General features: G+C 41.3%; 2 protein-coding genes across 4 annotated transcripts; one reads left to right on the top strand and one right to left on the bottom strand.

Annotated features, from left to right (window-relative positions):
• Positions 1-286: 286 nt before the first annotated feature.
• On the top strand, positions 287-14,547 carry cramp1 (cramped chromatin regulator homolog 1). 3 transcript variants are annotated; one of them, XM_072442584.1, is made up of 20 exons: positions 287-513; positions 1,964-2,340; positions 2,846-3,042; positions 3,128-3,281; positions 3,485-3,568; positions 3,691-3,739; positions 3,838-3,923; positions 4,427-4,550; positions 4,649-4,730; positions 4,856-5,740; positions 6,296-6,458; positions 6,537-6,697; positions 6,775-6,849; positions 6,920-7,001; positions 7,105-7,212; positions 7,330-7,487; positions 7,898-8,084; positions 8,927-9,088; positions 11,622-11,767; positions 13,393-14,547. In XM_072442584.1, exons 2-20 carry the CDS (start codon positions 1,965-1,967, stop codon positions 13,504-13,506), a joined length of 3,393 nt encoding a protein of 1,130 aa, XP_072298685.1. In that variant the 5' UTR covers positions 287-513; position 1,964; the 3' UTR covers positions 13,507-14,547. The 3 variants fall into 3 exon arrangements, with proteins under 3 accessions (XP_072298685.1, XP_072298684.1, XP_072298683.1); XM_072442583.1 differs by lacking the exon at positions 287-513 and adding an exon at positions 1,412-1,582; XM_072442582.1 differs by lacking the exon at positions 287-513 and adding an exon at positions 1,412-1,582 and having other exon boundaries at positions 6,296-6,697.
• Positions 14,548-15,518: 971 nt separating this feature from the next.
• dhrs7b (dehydrogenase/reductase (SDR family) member 7B) lies at positions 15,519-18,534 on the bottom strand. Its single transcript, XM_072442585.1, has 6 exons — positions 18,338-18,534; positions 18,130-18,254; positions 16,768-16,981; positions 16,565-16,657; positions 15,947-16,099; positions 15,519-15,874 (listed from the first exon to the last, which is right to left on the bottom strand). The coding sequence occupies exons 1-6, from the start codon at positions 18,495-18,497 to the stop codon at positions 15,669-15,671; spliced, it is 951 nt and encodes a 316-aa protein (XP_072298686.1). The 5' UTR covers positions 18,498-18,534; the 3' UTR covers positions 15,519-15,668.
• Positions 18,535-19,067: the final 533 nt, after the last annotated feature.

Genomic DNA, 19,067 nt, shown 5'->3' on the forward strand with positions numbered 1-19,067 from the left:
AAATAGAACATAGAAATGTAAACTAATACAAATAAAAATATCAGATTAAATAAACAGGGTGGAACTTCATCAGAAAATTATACATTTGTATTTATTTACATTACAAATAAATCAACTTGGTGGAACTCTATGAGAAAAAAAATTAAACCATCATACATTTTTATTTATTTTGATCTTGGTAGTATTATGTTTGCAATGTAATATTTGTGTTAAATTCCAAATCCCGATATTCTTCAATGGGGAAAACAAGTTAAGAGCTTTGGCCCTTTAAAAGAAATAACGCGACTATTGGTCTTTTAAAACGTATCGCTCATAATAATTGGTTTTACAGTCTATCAATCATGTAAATAAGGCCCGCCTTTTTAGCATGTGAGCCAATGGTAGAGTTTGTTTTTTAGTTGTAGGAGGCGTGGCCAAAGTGCGTGGACGCGCTGCAACAGGAACTGTCAATGAAGCTACTGTCACCGCGCCATGCTAGTGCGGGCCTCGACTGGATTTATCATTTTACTGCAGGTAATCACAGAATTTAAGTTGATCTATTGGAATTATACATGTTACACCTTGTCACTGTAGTGTTTTTGTCCTCTAATATAGTGCTAGTTTCTAATACATCAACAAAAGAAGAGAGGTACAGCGATGCTAAAGCAGAGTCAAACGTGCATCTCGAGCTGTCACGTTATGGCCTTAAACTGTACGAAAATGGTAGTTGAGCAGAGAAACAAAGTGCTAGCATCAAGTTGTATTAAACGTTTTGAAGTGTGTTTAAAATTCAGAAAGGAATGTTATTTGAGTAAAATGAAAGACATCCATCCACCCTTAAAAGTTTAAAGTTATTCATTTGGGATCACAATTCTGCTAATACCACACTTAACAGGCTTGAAGGACTTGGTATATAGTTTGGTGGATATAATGTGGACATTTTACATCAATTAAAGCTTGTGGGTGTTTTAGTTGTATTGTATTGTTTTGTTGTTGTTGACTTTTACATCTGTGGGCATTCTTCCAACTGCATGTTCCTCCTTGAGTGCTTTGTTAGTTGACAGGTGTTTGCATTATCTTCTTCTTAATGTTCCTAATACATTTGACTGTCACAGTGCAGCTGATGCAAACATGCATGTAAAGTTTAACAAAAGCATATCGGCTGCATATTGGTAAAGATAGTGTTGTTGGTTATGATTTGTATTTGTTTAGAGAGCTGTGTGGGCAGCACAGCTCTGAGATACAAAAAGACCCCATTGACATAGTTTAATCAAAGTTACTGCTCCTCTGTTTAAAGCTGCTCAGCACAGACGGGAACCAACAGCATGTACAACATTGTGGCTATATAGTCATGCTTGGATATGTGTTATTGTCTGTAAATTACATGTGATAAAGGTTATTGAGTAATGTTGTAGATGATAGAAAACTGTTGAACTGCGCAGAGTTGAGCTCAGTCGAGTCTGGAACAAGGAGAGGGCAGAAAGCGGAGATATTGCCCTGGCTTTTATTATGCTTCATTTGCCTAGTATTTGTCTATCAAACCGATCGGATCCATGGTGAAGAGAAAGAAAACGTCGTCTATTACAGATGAGCATGATTTTGGGTAAAATTGTCATTGAAAGAAGTACTTTATTTAGAGGTCGAAATGATCGAGTGCTTGTCGTTGTCGTTTCTGCAGGGCGCTCCGCTGAAAAGTGTTCGCATTTCTATTTAGTTCAAATCCTCTCGCACGTTACCTCCGTTTTTGTAGCGAAACACATGGGTGGACACTCTGGTTATTTGGTTAACTGTTTTTACGGCTTATCCTAATTTATTTGGACACGTTAAATACATATTTTTGGTGTTGTTTTGTCGGGACCAGAGAGGGGATTTGAAACAAACAGCGGCGGCCATGTTGAGACACAGCGAACGCTGTCTTTAGAAGTTAATTTTGGCCAATGATTTGCTCACAATGTAACAATTTGCCTCTAAATGTGTTCGTCAGCATGACCACGGGCTCTAGGGAGGGCATCGGTGTCGATGGGGAAAGGAATCCGTCTAAAAATCCCGAAGGTTGTGACGAGGAGGAGAGCGCAGAGCAGGCGAGCGAAGAGCACAGTACAAAGGGAGACGACGGAGTGGAAAGTCTTAATCCATCAGCAACTGCTCTAAACCCGGGTCCTGCCGGGCTCCATCCCGCCCCCGAACCGAACCGAGCCGGGCACAACTCATCCCCGCTGCCACATACGCCAGCAGAGTCCACCCAAACGTGCCCAGACCAACATCATTTTCTACGCTCAAGCGTCCGACCTCCAAGCAAACGCTTACGGAAGGATTCTGTGGGCTCGACCATCAATGGACACGGCGGGGCAAAAGCGAAAGGTAACGCAGGTGACCCCTGCACAGAGAGGATCATGTGTGAGCACGGGCTGGGGAAGATGTCAGAATAAACATCATTATTACTGTACGAACTGATGCTCTCTGTGGGAGTGCTTGTGTCCCTCTGGGCCCGCAGCCCCAGTCTCAGCTCTCTCCTACTAAAGTTTGAACATAACATGTGGGATATGCTGATTGCACTCGCACTCAGCATTTCAATTATATGGTTTTTAATTGGACTTTTAAAATGATTAAATTATTATTATTATTATTATTATTATTAAGGATATTTTTTAGGTTTACAAAGTAAGCAATTACCATAATCTCATGTATTTGGTTCTCTATCGCTGTCAGCTTTTTGCTCGTGTAGTCATCCACAAATCCTCCATCTTGTGCCCTGTAGTGGCTTCAGGTTGTCCTTAAATCCAAGCTACAAGGCTGCATTATTACAGATGCAACTATAGCTAAACAAGTGTGATTCATTTTATATGTGCATGTTTCTATTCTTCAGGTGCAGAGAATGGTTCTACCCAGGTTGCAGTTGGACAGCCTGGGGTTGTGGCTAGTTCCACAGGAGCATCCAAGGCATCCAAGGGTCAGGCCTCAGTGGAGAAGGACGAGCAAACGGGGAACCAGAAACGCGCCCGGCGCCAGTGGGAGTCGTGGAGTGCAGAGGACAAAAACAGCTTCTTTGAGGGACTCTATGAGGTAGAAGGAAGAACACTTATGTCCTGAATACAGTATGTAACAAACTGATGGGAATCCTTATACTGTGTGTGTTTTTGATCTCCAGTATGGAAAAGACTTTGAGGCTATCCAGAACAATATTGCAATGAAATACAAAAAGCGAGGCAAACCAGCAAACATGGTTAAGAACAAGGAGCAGGTTCGACACTTCTACTACCGCACCTGGCACAAGATCTCCAAACACATTGATTTTGCCAATGGTGAGTCCTTTTTGTGTGTCTTGTACAAATTGTAGTGGTAGTTAGTTAGTTTGTATGTAGGTACGCTAGGTTAGGTTGTCTGCGTTGAAGAGAAAGAATTAGATAAGCTTTGTCCATTACTAAAAGGGACAGTCATGACTCATGTTATCTTAAAGTAGCATATGCATACCGCATGTTATAGTGACAATGTTTTAACTCCACAGTGTACTCCCGAGCCCTGAAAAAATCCTCCCAAGAACTCTATGGTCTCATTTGTTATGCTGAGCTCCGCAAGAAAGTTGGTGGAAGTGAGTAGAGGCTATGATACTGTAAATATTAGTTTTGGTCCATAGTATGTAATGGATTCTAATCACTTTAATGAGACAAATTATGTTCTAAACAGCTGTCTCTCTTGTGTTGTCTCTGTTAGTGATGGATGATAAGAACGTGGCAAAGCTCAATGAACTCATTCAGCAAGGGTAAGTTGCAGAACAGTTAAAAAACATCTGGAATTTATTTTTGCTCAAATGCAATGACGCATAATCTGATATATTTGTTTCTGTTTGTAAATGAATAGAGCCACAACTGTGCGTTCCAAGGGGAGGAACTTGAGAATTAAGGCCCCAATGTGCCGAGCCCTGAAGAAACTTTGTGACCCAGAAGGTGAGCGTCAAAAAGGAACGGATTTGAGCTAGTATCATAATATTCTGTACGCTTTGGAAATAAATGCAAACAAGATCAGCAACGCGGTGCAGCACAACAAATAAACAATAAAAGGCATACATAAAAATGCGAGTTATTTACAGTACCGTAACGGTTGTTTTTGTGGCAAGAGGTTCTGGTCTCAGTAGATTCTATATATTTTGTATTCATATTTAGACCGTTTATTTGATTTCTAATACCTTATATATCATTACTCACTGTTTTATTTTGCACCATATCATCAAAGCATATTCCTAATTGGTGAATTTTGTTCACCAACTATGGAAATAAATTGTATTCTGATTCTAATTCGGTTTCTGAGGCAATGGCATGGCATCACCATAGTAACTTAGTGAACAGCAAAAACACGAGGTTAACGGCTCAATTACATTGATACATTAAAGGTACCAGTACAGGACAAGAACGTCTTCTGCCACTAAAGCGTATGTACGGTATGTGTTCAGGTGTAAGTGACGAAGAAGACCAGAAGCCAGTGCGCCTGCCCCTGAAGATGGCGGTAGAGCTGCAGCCCCGCAGCTCTTACTCCTGGTCACGTGTTCAGAGCCTGGCACACAACCCTCGGCTCAGGTCAGCCATCACTCAACAATTGGCCTGTTGCTTTACACTGTAAGGATGGGCAAAGTTCCACCGTTTGAACATAATTCATGTTTTTTGGGGGGTTTCAGAATGGTGGTGGAGTTACACCGTAAAGTCTCCAGCCTCATTGAGTATTTGAAACAGAAGTGGGCCTACCAGGACCAATGGATTGTATCCTTTTTAAAACAGGAAATGTTACAATCTTTCTTAATTCATCATATTTCAAAGGAAATGTTGTTTCTCACTACATATTCATACAATATGCTTAAGTTTGCCCTTAATGCTGATGGGTCCAGCTTAAGAGTCTTATGGAACGAGAAGCTCTGGAAGGAGGCCAATCCTCAGCGTCTTCCAGCAGATCTCAGCAGAATGAGCTGGTCCTGTTCCCTGCGGAGCGCAGCACGCTGAACACTCTGCCTGGAGTGGCACGTGTGGTCCACTCCAAAGCCTTCTGCACCGTGCACTGGCTTGAAAGTGGCAGGAATCGTCCAAATAACAAGGAGCTTCCTGCTGCTCAGATACTGGGAATTCACAGCACCTCACGCCCTGCTTCAAAATTTGGAAAGGGTGCTGCCCCTGCTGGAATTGTGGCTTCAGGTTCTCCACAACTAGAAACCAAAAGGACTGAGGCACACAGTGCAGAGCCATCACCTGATTCTGCTAAGCCTGAGGAGAAGAAAGCCCAAAAACCTCTTTCTGTGCCTCAGCTCCAAGAGGAGGGCCTCAGACCTGAAGGGGAAAAGGAAAAACTCACCTGCATGGACACAAACAGTAGCACAGTAGTGGACTCTAATGTGTGTGACACTCAGAGCTCAGAGCCGAGCAGAGAGGAGCAATGCGTCATGGCGTCCTCTCCAGAAATCAACCGGACTTCTCCAGCGAAGCCCTCGTTGTCTGAGGTCGAAGGGCCCCAGAGCTTGTCCACTAAAGAGCGAACAGTGGAGCAGATCAGAGAGGAGGGTTGGAACGCCAGAGACCCTGACAGTGTCACTCTGGCTGAGCTGTATCTGATGTTTGGAAAGCCTGGTAAGCTTCAGCTGGAGTACGACTGGCAGCCTGTCATGGTTCCTCACAGCTCAATGAACGGACAAGCTCCAGAAGCTGTCACACCCAAAAGAATGAACAGTGTGCTGCGCTGTCTGCTAAAGCTGGTGTCTTCTGAGGCCAATCCTAAACCACTGGTAAGAAGTTACTGTTTATTTTTTATGCAATATTTCATTGCATGCTGACTTTTGGAGTGGTCTATTTGCCTTATTGTTTATTGATCCGTTTCACGTGATGTCATCAAAATTAGCTGAGGGTGTGAAACTGGAGGCTCTGTTACTCAAGTTAAACATTCATCTTTTGTTTTAACACAATCTGACCATACAGAGAATATAGAACTGGTGAGCTGATTTGTACTTTTTGTTTCAAATAACAAATAACAGAGTTCGTATTAGGCAACTGTTTTTCGTAGCCACACTCATCCGTTTGGTTGAAATTTAAACACCTAAAGAGGACCATGAACACTTGGATTGAGAACAAGTTCCTGAAAATGCATTGTTTAAATCCATGTCTGTATTCCATTCTTCCGTTTTTAGACGTTCTAAACAATCAGGCTGTGTTTGCAGTGCTTATGTGCTGTGTATCACTGTGGTAACTGTAGCTCTATTCGCCATAGTAATACACAGATCGTTCCCTCAGCGTGATGTCACTGCAAATTATCAATTGTGCACTGACATACTTTTGTTTGGTAGGCTCCAGAGATGTGCTCCACTGCCACCTCACCACTGAAGACCACACAGGAGGAAAACCAAGCTGTCACGCCTCCAGGGAAAGCTACTATAGTGGGCATACGTAGCCCTAGCTATAGCCGACAGCAGACTGTCCGAGGGGGCCGGCTGCTGCATCCTAATGCAGGTGTATATAATTTTGTATTGGTGCCAGAAACATACAAAACAAAGGATGTTCTTGTGCTAAATGTTGTGTGTATCCAAGGTGGCCGCAGCCTGTCGCGTTCTCTGCTGGGGTCAGACTCTGAAGGAGGTGTATTTGCCGTGCCGACTACCCTTCCTCCTAACAGCAGTCGCCACAACAGGATGTTTTCACCCAACAAAGAGGCTGAGCTGGCCCTAAAGCAGCAGCTCGACTCTATTAGTGTAAGAAGTGGGAAAATGATTAATTCCTAAACGGTTTATCGGTGAGATCTATGACCGTTGATTTTACCTGTGTGCAGATGCAGTCAGATCTCTTTTTGTCAAGACAGAGAAAGCCTCGAAACCGGCAACTTCGTAAACCACTTGTGGTTCAGGTAAGACAATTAATGAAAGTTGGGTTTTTAAGAAAATGTCTGACCGTATGATCTTATGTCGTGTCCACAGAGAACACTTCTTCCCCGGACAACAGGAGACACTTCACAACATGTGTGCTCTTTCTCAATCCTTTCAAACTCCTCTGCCACAGGTATATGCTACACCAGTATTCCCTCACAGTCCCACCTCAAATATTACACTTGATGTTAATTTACTCATGGAACTAATCTGATATTATTCTTTTCTTCCCACAGGAACTGGTTCATTCCGCCCAATCCAGACGCGCTTCACCCCTGCACCGAGACCCACTGTATCCAAATTCCCTGCAGCCGCCAACTCTTCAACAAACGCTACACTCTTTAGTATGATTTGCCAAGTTGTATTTGTATTCATTTTATTTGTTTTTCTAATCAGTATTATTTTGCTGTGATTTATGTATTCATTCGTTGATTTATTGTCGTTGGTTTTGTTCATTTCAGGTGCTATAGACATGGCAGCCAAATCCGCCGGCATCATTCCTGGCAGCTCGTGTCCAGAGTTGAGTTCTCCCCCTGTTGAGACCGGCCCTCTCCTGCCCACTGCCCCCATCAAAGAAGCTCAACCTGAGTCTCTGCTTCTTCAGGACCACGCACCAGAGGTCAGCGGTGGCAAATGGAACAAAACCGACAGAGTGAAAAGACAAAAACAAAATGACACAAAGAAAAGAAAAGTCTGGCTATGTAGCTGTCCCATTTGTCCCAATGTCTGGTAAATTAGTACATTTTCAAATTTGTTTTGGAAGTACATTTTTCCATTTGAGTCCAGTCCTAGTCCAATTGAATATAGATGTTTGCATTAATCTCAGTCTTAAAACACACAATAGGGATGTGCTTCTTGACAGCCACAGTTTCTCCTGCAACAAGTATTTCCCTGCGACTTTGACATAGTGTTATAAAATACTGAGAGAAATGTTTCCAGCATAACATGAGACTTTGGGCTTCCCAATTGAAACGCGAGTCTCTTATTGTCTTAAGTACCTCTTTAAACACGTTTTTATTGCTTTGTCAGAACGGGCATCACCCTCCTCCTCCCCCTGGAGCTGGTGGTAGGGACTCGCTCTTGTCCCCGCCCAGCGTCGCTTCACTCCTGGACATCTCTCTCCCTGGTCCCCCTGAGGAGGCTCTGGCCACTGGAGAATCTCAAACTCACATCAGTGACTCCATTATCGAGTTAGCCATCAACTCTGCTCACTTTGGTAGGCACAAGTCTACAGAGTTTCCATTTGTCACAATTGAATGGACTTTTTTCCCCAGCTTTAACCATGTTGTAACATTGTTCCCTTATCAAAAACATACCTGGAGTTTGAGTTTTTAAGTCCATAAATCACCGCCAGAGCCTGAGCCGTCAAATCACAATCACTACGTGTTCTCATTCTAGTATTTGATTATGTCATAATCAGATGGTGGGCAGGGTCTGTGTAACTCTTTGAATATTTATTCCAAACACAGTAACTCTCCCAAAGTCGATTTTAAACTCATGGCTTAAAGTACTTTGAATTGACAACAATCACGTCTTTGGAGTTGAATGAATGACTTTCTGGCTGACTTTGTGCCAGTTTTTGTTTTATGTGGCTGGGCCCAGTTATTGGAGATATGAACCGTAAACCAGGTCAACAAATCTGCAATCTGACATAGAAAGTCTGATATAGAATTCCAAACTGACCTCCAGCTGAGTTTTAAACTATTGGCATTCTACAATGTTGTGACGTCACATGAACGCAACCTGCATTCAGGTGGGTTTATGTCCACATTGTAATTCTCTCTGCAGCCAGTTGGTGGCATTAGGTGGTAACTCAATTCCTCATGTGGGAAATGCATATGTGCTTTTGGTTGTCACATTAATTTAAATTGTAAACAATGAGAGGCCAAAGCAGAGGTCCTCAAGAGCATGTTCAACAAACAATAACTACACAATTAATTCCTAATATGTGTCCTTTTATATAATTTTAAAAAAACTAGTGTAATACAAAATGTGATTGGCCGTCCAGCCAGACTCGTATTCCACAGACTTGTTAATCTGTGGTCTTTTGTTGTACAGGTGAAGAGGCAGCTCTTTCCAAACTTACCAGCAGCGATGGGACCAAGCTGCTGGCCCCTTCTCCCTCTGTCAGCCCGTCCCGCAGCTGGATGCCCTCCCCCAGCCATGACCCTCAGTGGTATCCTAGTGACTCGTCGGACTCCACACTGGGATGTCTTCTGTGTGAGTACTACAACACTCAGCTATTTATTGGTTTGCTTCAGAACTGTTGTAAAAGCAGATCTTAGGGTCTTTTGCCTGGATCGGGTCGCTTGGGTAATTGGTCCGGATCAGAGTTCGATTGCACGTTTACAAAGGAGGGAACTCTGGTCTGGTTTAATTATAAGTACTGATAATCACGCAAGAATATATCAATGTTTCCAGTGATTTATAGTTATAAAATAACAATATTTTAAAGCTAAATGGAACCAAACATAAAAATTACCCTTATGGTGACTTTAATGTGTAAAAAGTGTCCCATATTCATCCAGTAATAAACTGTACAAGAAAATGTAATGATGTCATACCTTTCAGTGCGTGTGTTTATAAAACATTTTCTTTACCCTGGGCTCATGTGGGGCATGTTGTGCACATGTGGGGCATGTTGTGCACATGTGAGGCATGTTGTGCACATGTGAGGCATGTTGTGCACATGTGGGGCATGTTGTGCACATGTGAGGCATGTTGTGCACATGTGAGGCATGTTGTGCACATGTGAGGCATGTTGTGCACATGTGGGGCATGTTGTGCACATGTGAGGCATGTTGTGCACATGTGAGGCATGTTGTGCACATGTGAGGCATGTTGTGCACATGTGGGGCAGGTTGTGCTCATGTGGGGCATGTTGTGCACATGTGGGGCATGTGGGGCATGTTGTGCACATGTGGGGCATGTTGTGCACATGTGGGGCATGTTGTGCACATGTGGGGCATGTTGTGCTCATGTGGGGCATGTTGTGCTCATGTGGGGCATGTGGGGCATGTTGTGCACATGTGGGGCATGTTGTGCACATGTGGGGCATGTTGTGCACATGTGGGGCATGTTGTGCTCATGTGGGGCATGTTGTGCTCATGTGGGGCATGTGGGGCATGTTGTGCACATGTGGGGCATGTTGTGCTCATGTGGGGCATGTTGTGCTCATGTGGGGCATGTTGTGCTCATGTGGGGCATGTGGGGCATGTTGTGCACATGTGGGGCATGTTGTGCACATGTGGGGCATGTTGTGCACATGTGGGGCATGTTGTGCACATGTGGGGCAGGTTGTGCACATGTGGGGCAGGTTGTGCACATGTGGGGCATGTTGTGCTCATGTGGGGCAGGTTGTGCTCATGTGGGGCAGGTTGTGCTCATGTGGGGCATGTTGTGCTCATGTGGGGCAGGTTGTGCACATGTGGGGCAGGTTGTGCACATGTGGGGCATGTTGTGCTCATGTGGGGCAGGTTGTGCTCATGTGGGGCAGGTTGTGCTCATGTGGGGCAGGTTGTGCTCATGTGGGGCAGGTTGTGCTCATGTGGGGCAGGTTGTTGTATGACGTGGATCAGGCAGAGCTCGGGTCATTCCTTTGGCTGATATTGTACACAGCGCCTCTACAGACGAGGTGGAGATGGTTTCTCTTCACATTTGATTGACAAAAGTAAATTTGTGAGCGTGAACAGGACCAGCTCAGAGAAAGAGACAATGTTGCAACTTTGATCCCCAATCGAACAGAGTCTGTTTTTAATTTGTATTGTGAATCTGATTCTCTGCAAAGTAGGAATTGTGCTGTTAGCATGCTAGTTGTTTTTAGCTTTACCGTGATGTAAATCTCGCTCTGGTCTTTGAAAATTGTGAAAGGTGCTTGTGAACTGATTGTGGGGAATAATTAGGATGCTCGGAATTGTGGGCAATATCTTTGGGCTGCTACAAATACTTTAACATGAACTAGTTCATTCATGTTTTTAGACTGGGTACAGCACTTTTAAGTTCTACTCTTTTGCCTGACCCAGGCCATGGGTGAAACGTTGCAATATTGTAAACTAAATCACTGGTGCTGCAAGTAGGGCTGTGTATTGCCTAGTACCTCAAGATACGATACGAATCCCAATACAGGGAACTCGATACGATAAGTGTACTGATTTCATGGCTATCCCTTAAAACCGCTGTTAAAAGTTTACTAAAATTATAAGATAAGATAATCCTTTATTGTCCACACATGGGGAAATTTCATTGTTGCAATGCAGGTAGATACAGAGGAAAAGGACAGATAACATATAGGAAGTTTAAAAAAACACTCTTAATAGAAGAACTCTTATAAACAAAATATCTTGTAAAAACTCTTAATAGAAGAGAATATGTTTTGATTAAGTAGAATAATAAAATGCATTAGGATTTCATGTTCACACTGTCCTCAATATCAGAATACAACTGTCCCATGATTAAGTCACATTTTCAGCTCCTCAGATTCAGCCTTGATGCAGCAGTCTGTAGGTTCAGAAGTGTAGAACCTTTAAATTTTAACAGAGAAAGGTTATTTCCCTCATTGTATATGTATGCGGCTGGCTGCACATGTGCTACTGCCTTAACCGCTGTGTATTCTACAAGGAAGGATGAGGCAGGCATGCTAATGTAGAATAAATGATCTGCACCTAATACATGGATTGTAGTCTTAACCTTGCATTTGACCTTTCCTCTGAGGTCTCCTGAGGACCCCTCTAATCTGTCTCCTGTCTCTATGCAGCAAGTATGGTCTCTCCTGATAAGGGAAGAAGAACCACCCTCACTCCATCCGGCCCCTCCAGCGGCACAGCACTGCTCGGCCCCAGCCTCCTGGACTGCAACTCCCATGATTCTTTTCAGTCTCGCGGCCTTCCTGATGTAGCAGAAGTAAGTACCAGTAATCCTAAAACCAGTGGTGGAAATATGTACTCAAGTAAAGTACAGTTCCATGGCTAAAATGTAAGTAGGAATACTACTCAATGTTCAGCTACTTTTAGTGCAATTTTAGTATTATTTTGGATCAATAATTTGAACAAAATTTGAAAAATCCAATTGTTTAAACTGAACTAAGTTGTTTTATACCACAATCTACATTTCTGATGGGTTGTAAAAATGTGATCAGATTATCTAGAGAATTAAACTAAATAAAGATACCACTTTATTAATCCTGAAGGAAATGTGTATGCCAAAGGAGCCATTAAAAGGCATAGAAGAAAAAATGTTTTGTTGAATTGTAAGAAAATCCTATAAAGACAGCATTTTAAGTATAAAGTGCTACATTTACTTTTTACATTTATACATTTATTACTTATTCTGATTCTGATGTAAAAATATCAGAATACATCAGCTTGTATGAGGAACTCAACCACTAAAGATACATATAAGCTGGATTCATGTGATCTCGGAAACTCTGAGATGACCACATAATCATCCGACTTCCCAAAATCAGACTGTTCATGAAAGCTGCTCCAAAACAAAAGTGCAACCATGACGGGATGTTGTTTTTTGTTGGCAAACCGCTGATAAATAAATGATTTAAGTTATTTTTGTTGGCGTCTGCGTAGGTTTCCTCCAGATGCTCTGGTCTCCCCTAACAACATAAACATGTACAATAGACTCCTCCCCCTCTGGGGCCAAGACTCTCTACATCTACATCTCAGTGTCATTTTCCTGGTTAAATAAAGGTCAATTATAATAACTTTTTAAATGAATATAAAGCTGAATTATGGTTTAAATGTTTTTTGAGAATTAGAACCATCAGTGTGTAATGTAAACCTAAATCCTTCTCAGTTTGTTTCTCATGCTGTCCTCCAAAACGGAGTCGGTCACTGTGATGTAAACTTGCGTCCGCACAAGTTTCCGAGTTTAAATTCCGACCAGAAAAAGAAAATTTTTCTGAGTTGTGAAAGCAGTAACAGTCTGGGGCTATTATTCAAATGCAACGTGCCTTGCTCTGATCTGGGTGTGGTTAGACATCCAGGTCTTCCCAGGTCTCCAGAGGCATGTGTCCTCTGTTTCGTTTGCATGTGACTAATTTACCAAGGATACATTAGTGTGTCCTTTGCTGCTTTGCACTGGTGAATTTAACCAGAATGCACCATGATCATTCTAGATGAAGAAATAAGCACATTGCTCTGTATTGCTTTTGAATCAACTTAAGTTTAAAATTGACTAAACATAGAAAATATGCTATTGTTGTTTAATAAGAAGTAAAAAATAATAATAAATCAAAATGTGTAAACATGCTATAGAATAGTCCATATGGGATCCTACCTCCCCCATGTGAATTTAAATGCTCACTTGTGAAAATGTTATGCATTTGTGTGACTGGCGCTGCTCGTTCCTTCTGAAACCTGTGCATTTGCCATCGTTTTTGGCTGAAGTAAGCTGACAGGTTCCAGCTCCACGCCCAGGACTGATCCAGCCCTCCTGACCAGCTTGTTGAGCCTGTTGTGTCCACTACATTCACTCCACTTCTTTGTCACGGTTGGTCATTATGTCGTCTCTTGCAGGTGGATACTCAGCTGGCCTGTATGATGAGCGAAAGCAGCGTTGACTACATCGCCCGGTTCAACGACTTGGCCCAAGAGCTGGCAGTGACCGAGCCCCCGACTCCTCCCCCATGAGAGGAGACGGACGGCCCCTTTACAAAAACGCACCATGCACTGAAAATGCAATCATCATTTGTGTGGTTTGGACAGGAGCACACAGCTTATTTGAAGGACCTTTTCCCTTTTTTAGAGCCACCCCTTTCCCTTCTGAAAGTGCAATAAGAGGACGTACAGTAGATTTTAAGTGTTTATGAGTCAGTGAACTGCTAAGTATGGTGCAGCACTCTTTTTATGACAAATTTACAAACCTCATGTACAGTAACAAGAATACTATGCCATATCTGAACATTTGTTTAGTTTATCCACTTGGTCATAATGGTATAATATGCAGTTGGTGAGACACGGTATAAATACCATCAACAACATTTCCTCTTCAAATGACTTCTGAAATCTAATCAAACACTAAAGCCATATCCACACTCCTGGTTCAGACAGTGGACGCTCCCAAACACAGACGGCAGCAAAGGAAATAGATCTATTTTGAATGTATTCTCTGGCAGTTTTAAAGTACACTACAATGCCACTGTTCTACTCCCAAATTAACGTAACAAGCAGATAGAAGTATTTATTTGACGTGTTGGGTGTTGTCACTGCACTTTTCCACCTGATCTGTGTTTTTGAGGAATAAAAACGGTTGGGGACCACAATTAATCCATTTTTGCAGTCATTCCATAACAGAAAACAGCCTTTGTTTGAAACAACTTCAGTATGTTTTATTGTGACATACATTGCATTGGACTTTTAACAGACATCAAAATAAAGCTCTTATAATTCATTGGGGTTTTGATAAAGCTGTTTTATGTATTTATGTACCATAAATAGTTGTCTTTACAAGTTTTCCTGATGGAAAGATTTTTTTGTATATTTGCAAATCCTGTATCCTCTGCTTTTTGTATCATATGTAAATTGTTGTCGGGGCTATTTATTACATTTCTGGAAAAATTGTCTTTTGTTTAATAAGATGAGTCCTAAAACATAAAGTAACTGTTTGAATTGTTCAGTTTATAAAAAGCTTTTTATTCTGTGGATAAAGATGTCCTAAAAGTGTCTTTGAAAGTGTTGTCAATACTTTACATTACACTTGCGTTTATTAACATGAACAAAAAGATTCAAAAAATAAAAATAAATACAACAAAAACATTTACGATGACCATGTGCGACAAGTTCAGGACCATATCATATACATTCTGGTTGATAAAATGCTCAATGAATCGGGTTCATGTGACAGTTCCTAAACAGCCCATAATTTAAAATGTGATATTTAATATGTCAGATTTCCAGTGGTGGAAAAAGTGCAAAAAGTTTTTAATTGGCCCTGTAAGCTTAAAAAGTAAAGGCATTTCACACACATTGAGACACCTTTTAAAGCCTTAAAATTGCGCTGATCTTAGGGCAACAGTAGAAAGTCCAATACATTTATCTTGTTAATTTTATGTAGATACTTTGTTTGCTCAAACCTGAGGCTTGAATAGGTTTAACCAGAATGTCAACGTCCATCCATCCATTTTCTACCGCTTGTTCCCTTTCGGGGTCGCGGGTGACTGGAGCCTATCCCAGTAACTTCGGGCCTTAGGTACACCCTGGACAGTGGCCAACTTGACAGTTCACTCTCACATTCATTCACTAGGGCCAATTTAGAGTCACCAATTTTACCTAACACGTGCATGTCTTTGGACGGTGGGAGGAAGCCGGAGAACCCGGAGAGAACCCACGGTAACACGGGGAGAACATGCAGACTCCACCCAGAGAGATCATGTGATGTTGGTCTGGTCCGGGAATCGAACCCATGATCTCCTTCTTGGGAGGCAAGAGCGCTAACCGCCTTTGCCACCGTGCACCCCCAGAATGTCAACGTGAGCGTGCTAAATTAAACCCTCAAACCATGAAAAGTACTTTCTACTTTTCATTCAAGTTGCAAAATATAGAGAAGTAGAAAGTACTGACATCTGCTTTCAAGTGAAGTGAAGTAAAACTTGGCTCTATATAGATTCCCGGCCCATAGTTATTCATACAGGACGATTCCTTCCTAAACTGAAATTATGACATTATCACGTTAAAAACTTGTGAACACATCCAATTGGCAAGTCTTCAAACATTTGAAAAGTACAATCCACAGCAGCCATTCTCAATCACAACACTGTCCACAGGCAGTTTTCCCATCATACCATTGTCCACTTTCACTCATTTTTGTGCTTTTGTTCCTTTCGGGCCCTAGAAGACATGAGTTTAAAGAAGAGGGCCGGCCACAGCGTCCGCAGATAAATGGCCAGAGTGGGCACAGGTCCGGCCAGTACGACGTCTTTGCTTTTAAGACTGACGGCTCTCAGCACCGCCTGAGCCACGTCTCTGGGTTCCCAGCCTGCTGCGGTGGTCTTGTCCATCACTGAAACGTTTACATATAACAGTAGTATCATCGGTGAGGCAAAAACGTGTGGTGAAATCAAATTAAACTCACCTCCGTGTTTGGTACCGTCTCCTGTGGCTGCATTGATTGATAAATTTGTTTTTATGTACCCAGGGCTTATCACGGTGACTGGAATTCTGTATTGGTCCATTTCAGCTCGTAGGCAGTCGAAGTAGGCCTGCGTGGCATGCTTTGAGGCTGCATCTAGAGGGTAAACATAATTCATTTACAGATAAAAACACATCATGTGAATGGACCTTTTTTAAATATTATACCAGAATGAAGGTGACTGAAGGCAAAATGAAGAAAACCATAACACATTCAAGTCAAAAATTAAGCAACAATTTCCAATTTCCAGTGTAGAAATGTTTTGTTAGTTGTTGCTTCTTTATTACAAAGGACGGAGTGAGTGGACACGAAGAGTTAGAAAAAAAAGATAATGTGTGGTAAAATTAATTAAATGAAAAAGTGTTGCAGGCTTGACATTTCTATAAGCAAGTCTTTAGTTGTCATCTAGATGTAGATGTCTGTAGATGTCATCTAAAACCCAGCAATTCTGCTAATCCCATTTTCTCCACTGAAATCACATTATGTTCCCTTTATTTTGCCTCCATTCCGGAGTTTAAAAAGTATTTGTTTACAAAAAAGGGTCTGTAAGATGCAACTTACAGGCAGATCTGCACGGAATGGCTATCTTGCCTTGGACGCTGCTGATGACCACAATATGGCCGCTGCGACGCTGAACCATGGAGGGCAAGAGGGCTGACAAAAGATTTCAAAGGTTCCATTGAAAACAAGAGGATTTCCGGCCCAGCCACCCACTTTAGAAGATACTCAACATATTCTTTAAGATGATAATTGTTCGTACTGACCTTGAGTGAGAGCGACAGGCCCGAAGTAATTAGTTTCCATCACAAGCCGCTGAACCGACAGTTGAGTATCTAGAATGTTGCCACGGTAACTGATGCCAGCGTTGTTTATTAGAACGTCTACGTGTCCGTAACAGGCCAGAATCTCCCCTGCAGCTTTGCCCACTGAGTTGGTGTCGGCTAAATCAAAGATGACCGTTTTTGGAGTGTGTGTAAGCTGAAAAAAACATAATTATAGACCAATTACACATACCGTAGTTTTTACTCTCTTGGGTTTATTCAGTGTCACTCAACATTTTTAAACTTCAATTCTGACTACGGTTGTCAAAAATCAGATACTAGTAGATACTGACACTAGTATCAAAACTAGATCCTCATTTCAGTATCGATACAAAAAACACACCCATAGACAGGACAAAATATCATGTTTCCTGAACAGTGTAAGATCGTTATTTTGTGTTAAAATTTGCATTACACTACATTTTTTCATTATCATTGTGGTATCGAAGTTGCTATCGAGCCTATTCCTTAGTATCTAAATCGAGATTCAAATTTTAGTATTTAGTATTTGACACAAAAAGCACTGACATCATCATTGATATATGAAAATGGGAAAAAATAAATCACATTTGGACTTCGTCTGAAAATGGACTAATTTGACAGACTCTGAACTAAGTGGGATGTTGATTTTGCCCTAATTTTCTTTGGATGTCTTCTTTCTTTATTTATATATATTTTTTTAACATCTGGTCTTGTTCTGTTTGTTGTATTTTTTGTTTTGTTTTTATATTCTGATTATTGTTTGAGTATTATTGTGACAGCACAATTTCAAACTAAAACTGAAATCAGTCTGCTGAGATTATTATTTTTTTGGTCAATTTTCTGAATTTTAAAACACAAAACATGGAACACCACTCAGAAAGCAAACAAAAAAACAAACATCATGTATACGAATCCCATCTTGTCCAAAGTCTGTCAAAAAGGTACATTTTCAAATGAGGCGTTTCAATTTTCAGTTATAATTTGGTTCCAGTCCTTGATTGCTGGTGGCCTTCTTTCCTGCTGGTATCCATTTTTTGTGTCCATGGCAGGAGTTTTGAGGCCCAGTTACATAGTTCTGAAATTGACTTAGTTTGTGATGTCAATTTTCACTAAATATTTTTCAACTAAAATAATAATAACTCTTACTCCATGTTCAGATCATTTTGCTTGAATACAAAAAGCCAGAAAAACAAACAAATTTTAAAAATCTAACTATCTGAAATGAACATTTATATCCCGAATTCAAGTGATTTTAACTTGAATAGCTCTTTTGTTTTGCAATTCAGAGTTTGCATAGCTAAAAGCAGCAGGTAAACTACACACCAGATTACTGCTCCGTGTTTGTGATGATTTAGAGGAGAGTTCCTGGACAACCTGCTGCAAACGGGAACCATCTCGGCCGCACAACACAAGGCGCGCTCCTGCAGAATGAAACACCTGTGCACACTCTGTACAAAACAAACACTAAATTAGAATAAGATTAGATACAAATAATTCAAAATTCCCTAAAATGTTCGTGCACTCGTTTGACCTTTTCCTAGTCCCGAGCTGGCACCTGTGATGACCACCACAACGTCTTGAAGTTTTTTTCCGGATCTGAGGCGCAGGAGAAACCGGTAAAGCAGTAATAATCCCACGCTTGCACACAATATATGAAACGTTCTTCCTCCAACTCCGGCTACGAGGTCCATGATGCCAGCTGAAAGCAAAAGCAGTCCTTTTCCAATACACTGGGTTCTTTTCCATGACCAGGTGAAAAAACAGATAGGGGAGACTGGATAAGTTGAGCCAATAAGAAAAACATTGTACATATATTTTAGGATGATCCCTTACGTACATAAATAAAATTGTTCTGAAAGAAATTTGCATTCACAAACAAATCCTTTGGCTAAAATACCCCAGGTGCCGAGTAAATGGAACCCCTCGCCTTTTGAACCAAAATTAATAAAACTTCTACTTGCATACATAAGATTCAATGAGGGACTTTATTCTGAGAAATAAATATAGCATGTGTTATTTTTGTAAATATGCACCTTAAAGTACTGATTAAATTTGTAGTTTTTAGGTAGAAATTCAAACAATCCACAATACATTTATTTTATACTTATTATATTATATTTTAAGAAATAAATGTACCTTTCTATGGCGGTTATTAACTTTACTGTCAATGTTTTATTGCTTGCAAAAGGACCTACCAACACAACAAAAATATTTAGCTGTAAATGAAGTTGCTGTAATTTTTTTTTGTGTGAACGTGCCAG

This window comes from Eucyclogobius newberryi, unplaced genomic scaffold (assembly GCF_026437365.1).
Source record: "Eucyclogobius newberryi isolate DKJ021-1_F unplaced genomic scaffold, fEucNew1.0.hap1 SCAF_13, whole genome shotgun sequence".
Classification (NCBI taxonomy): Eukaryota; Metazoa; Chordata; class Actinopteri; order Gobiiformes; family Gobiidae; genus Eucyclogobius; species Eucyclogobius newberryi.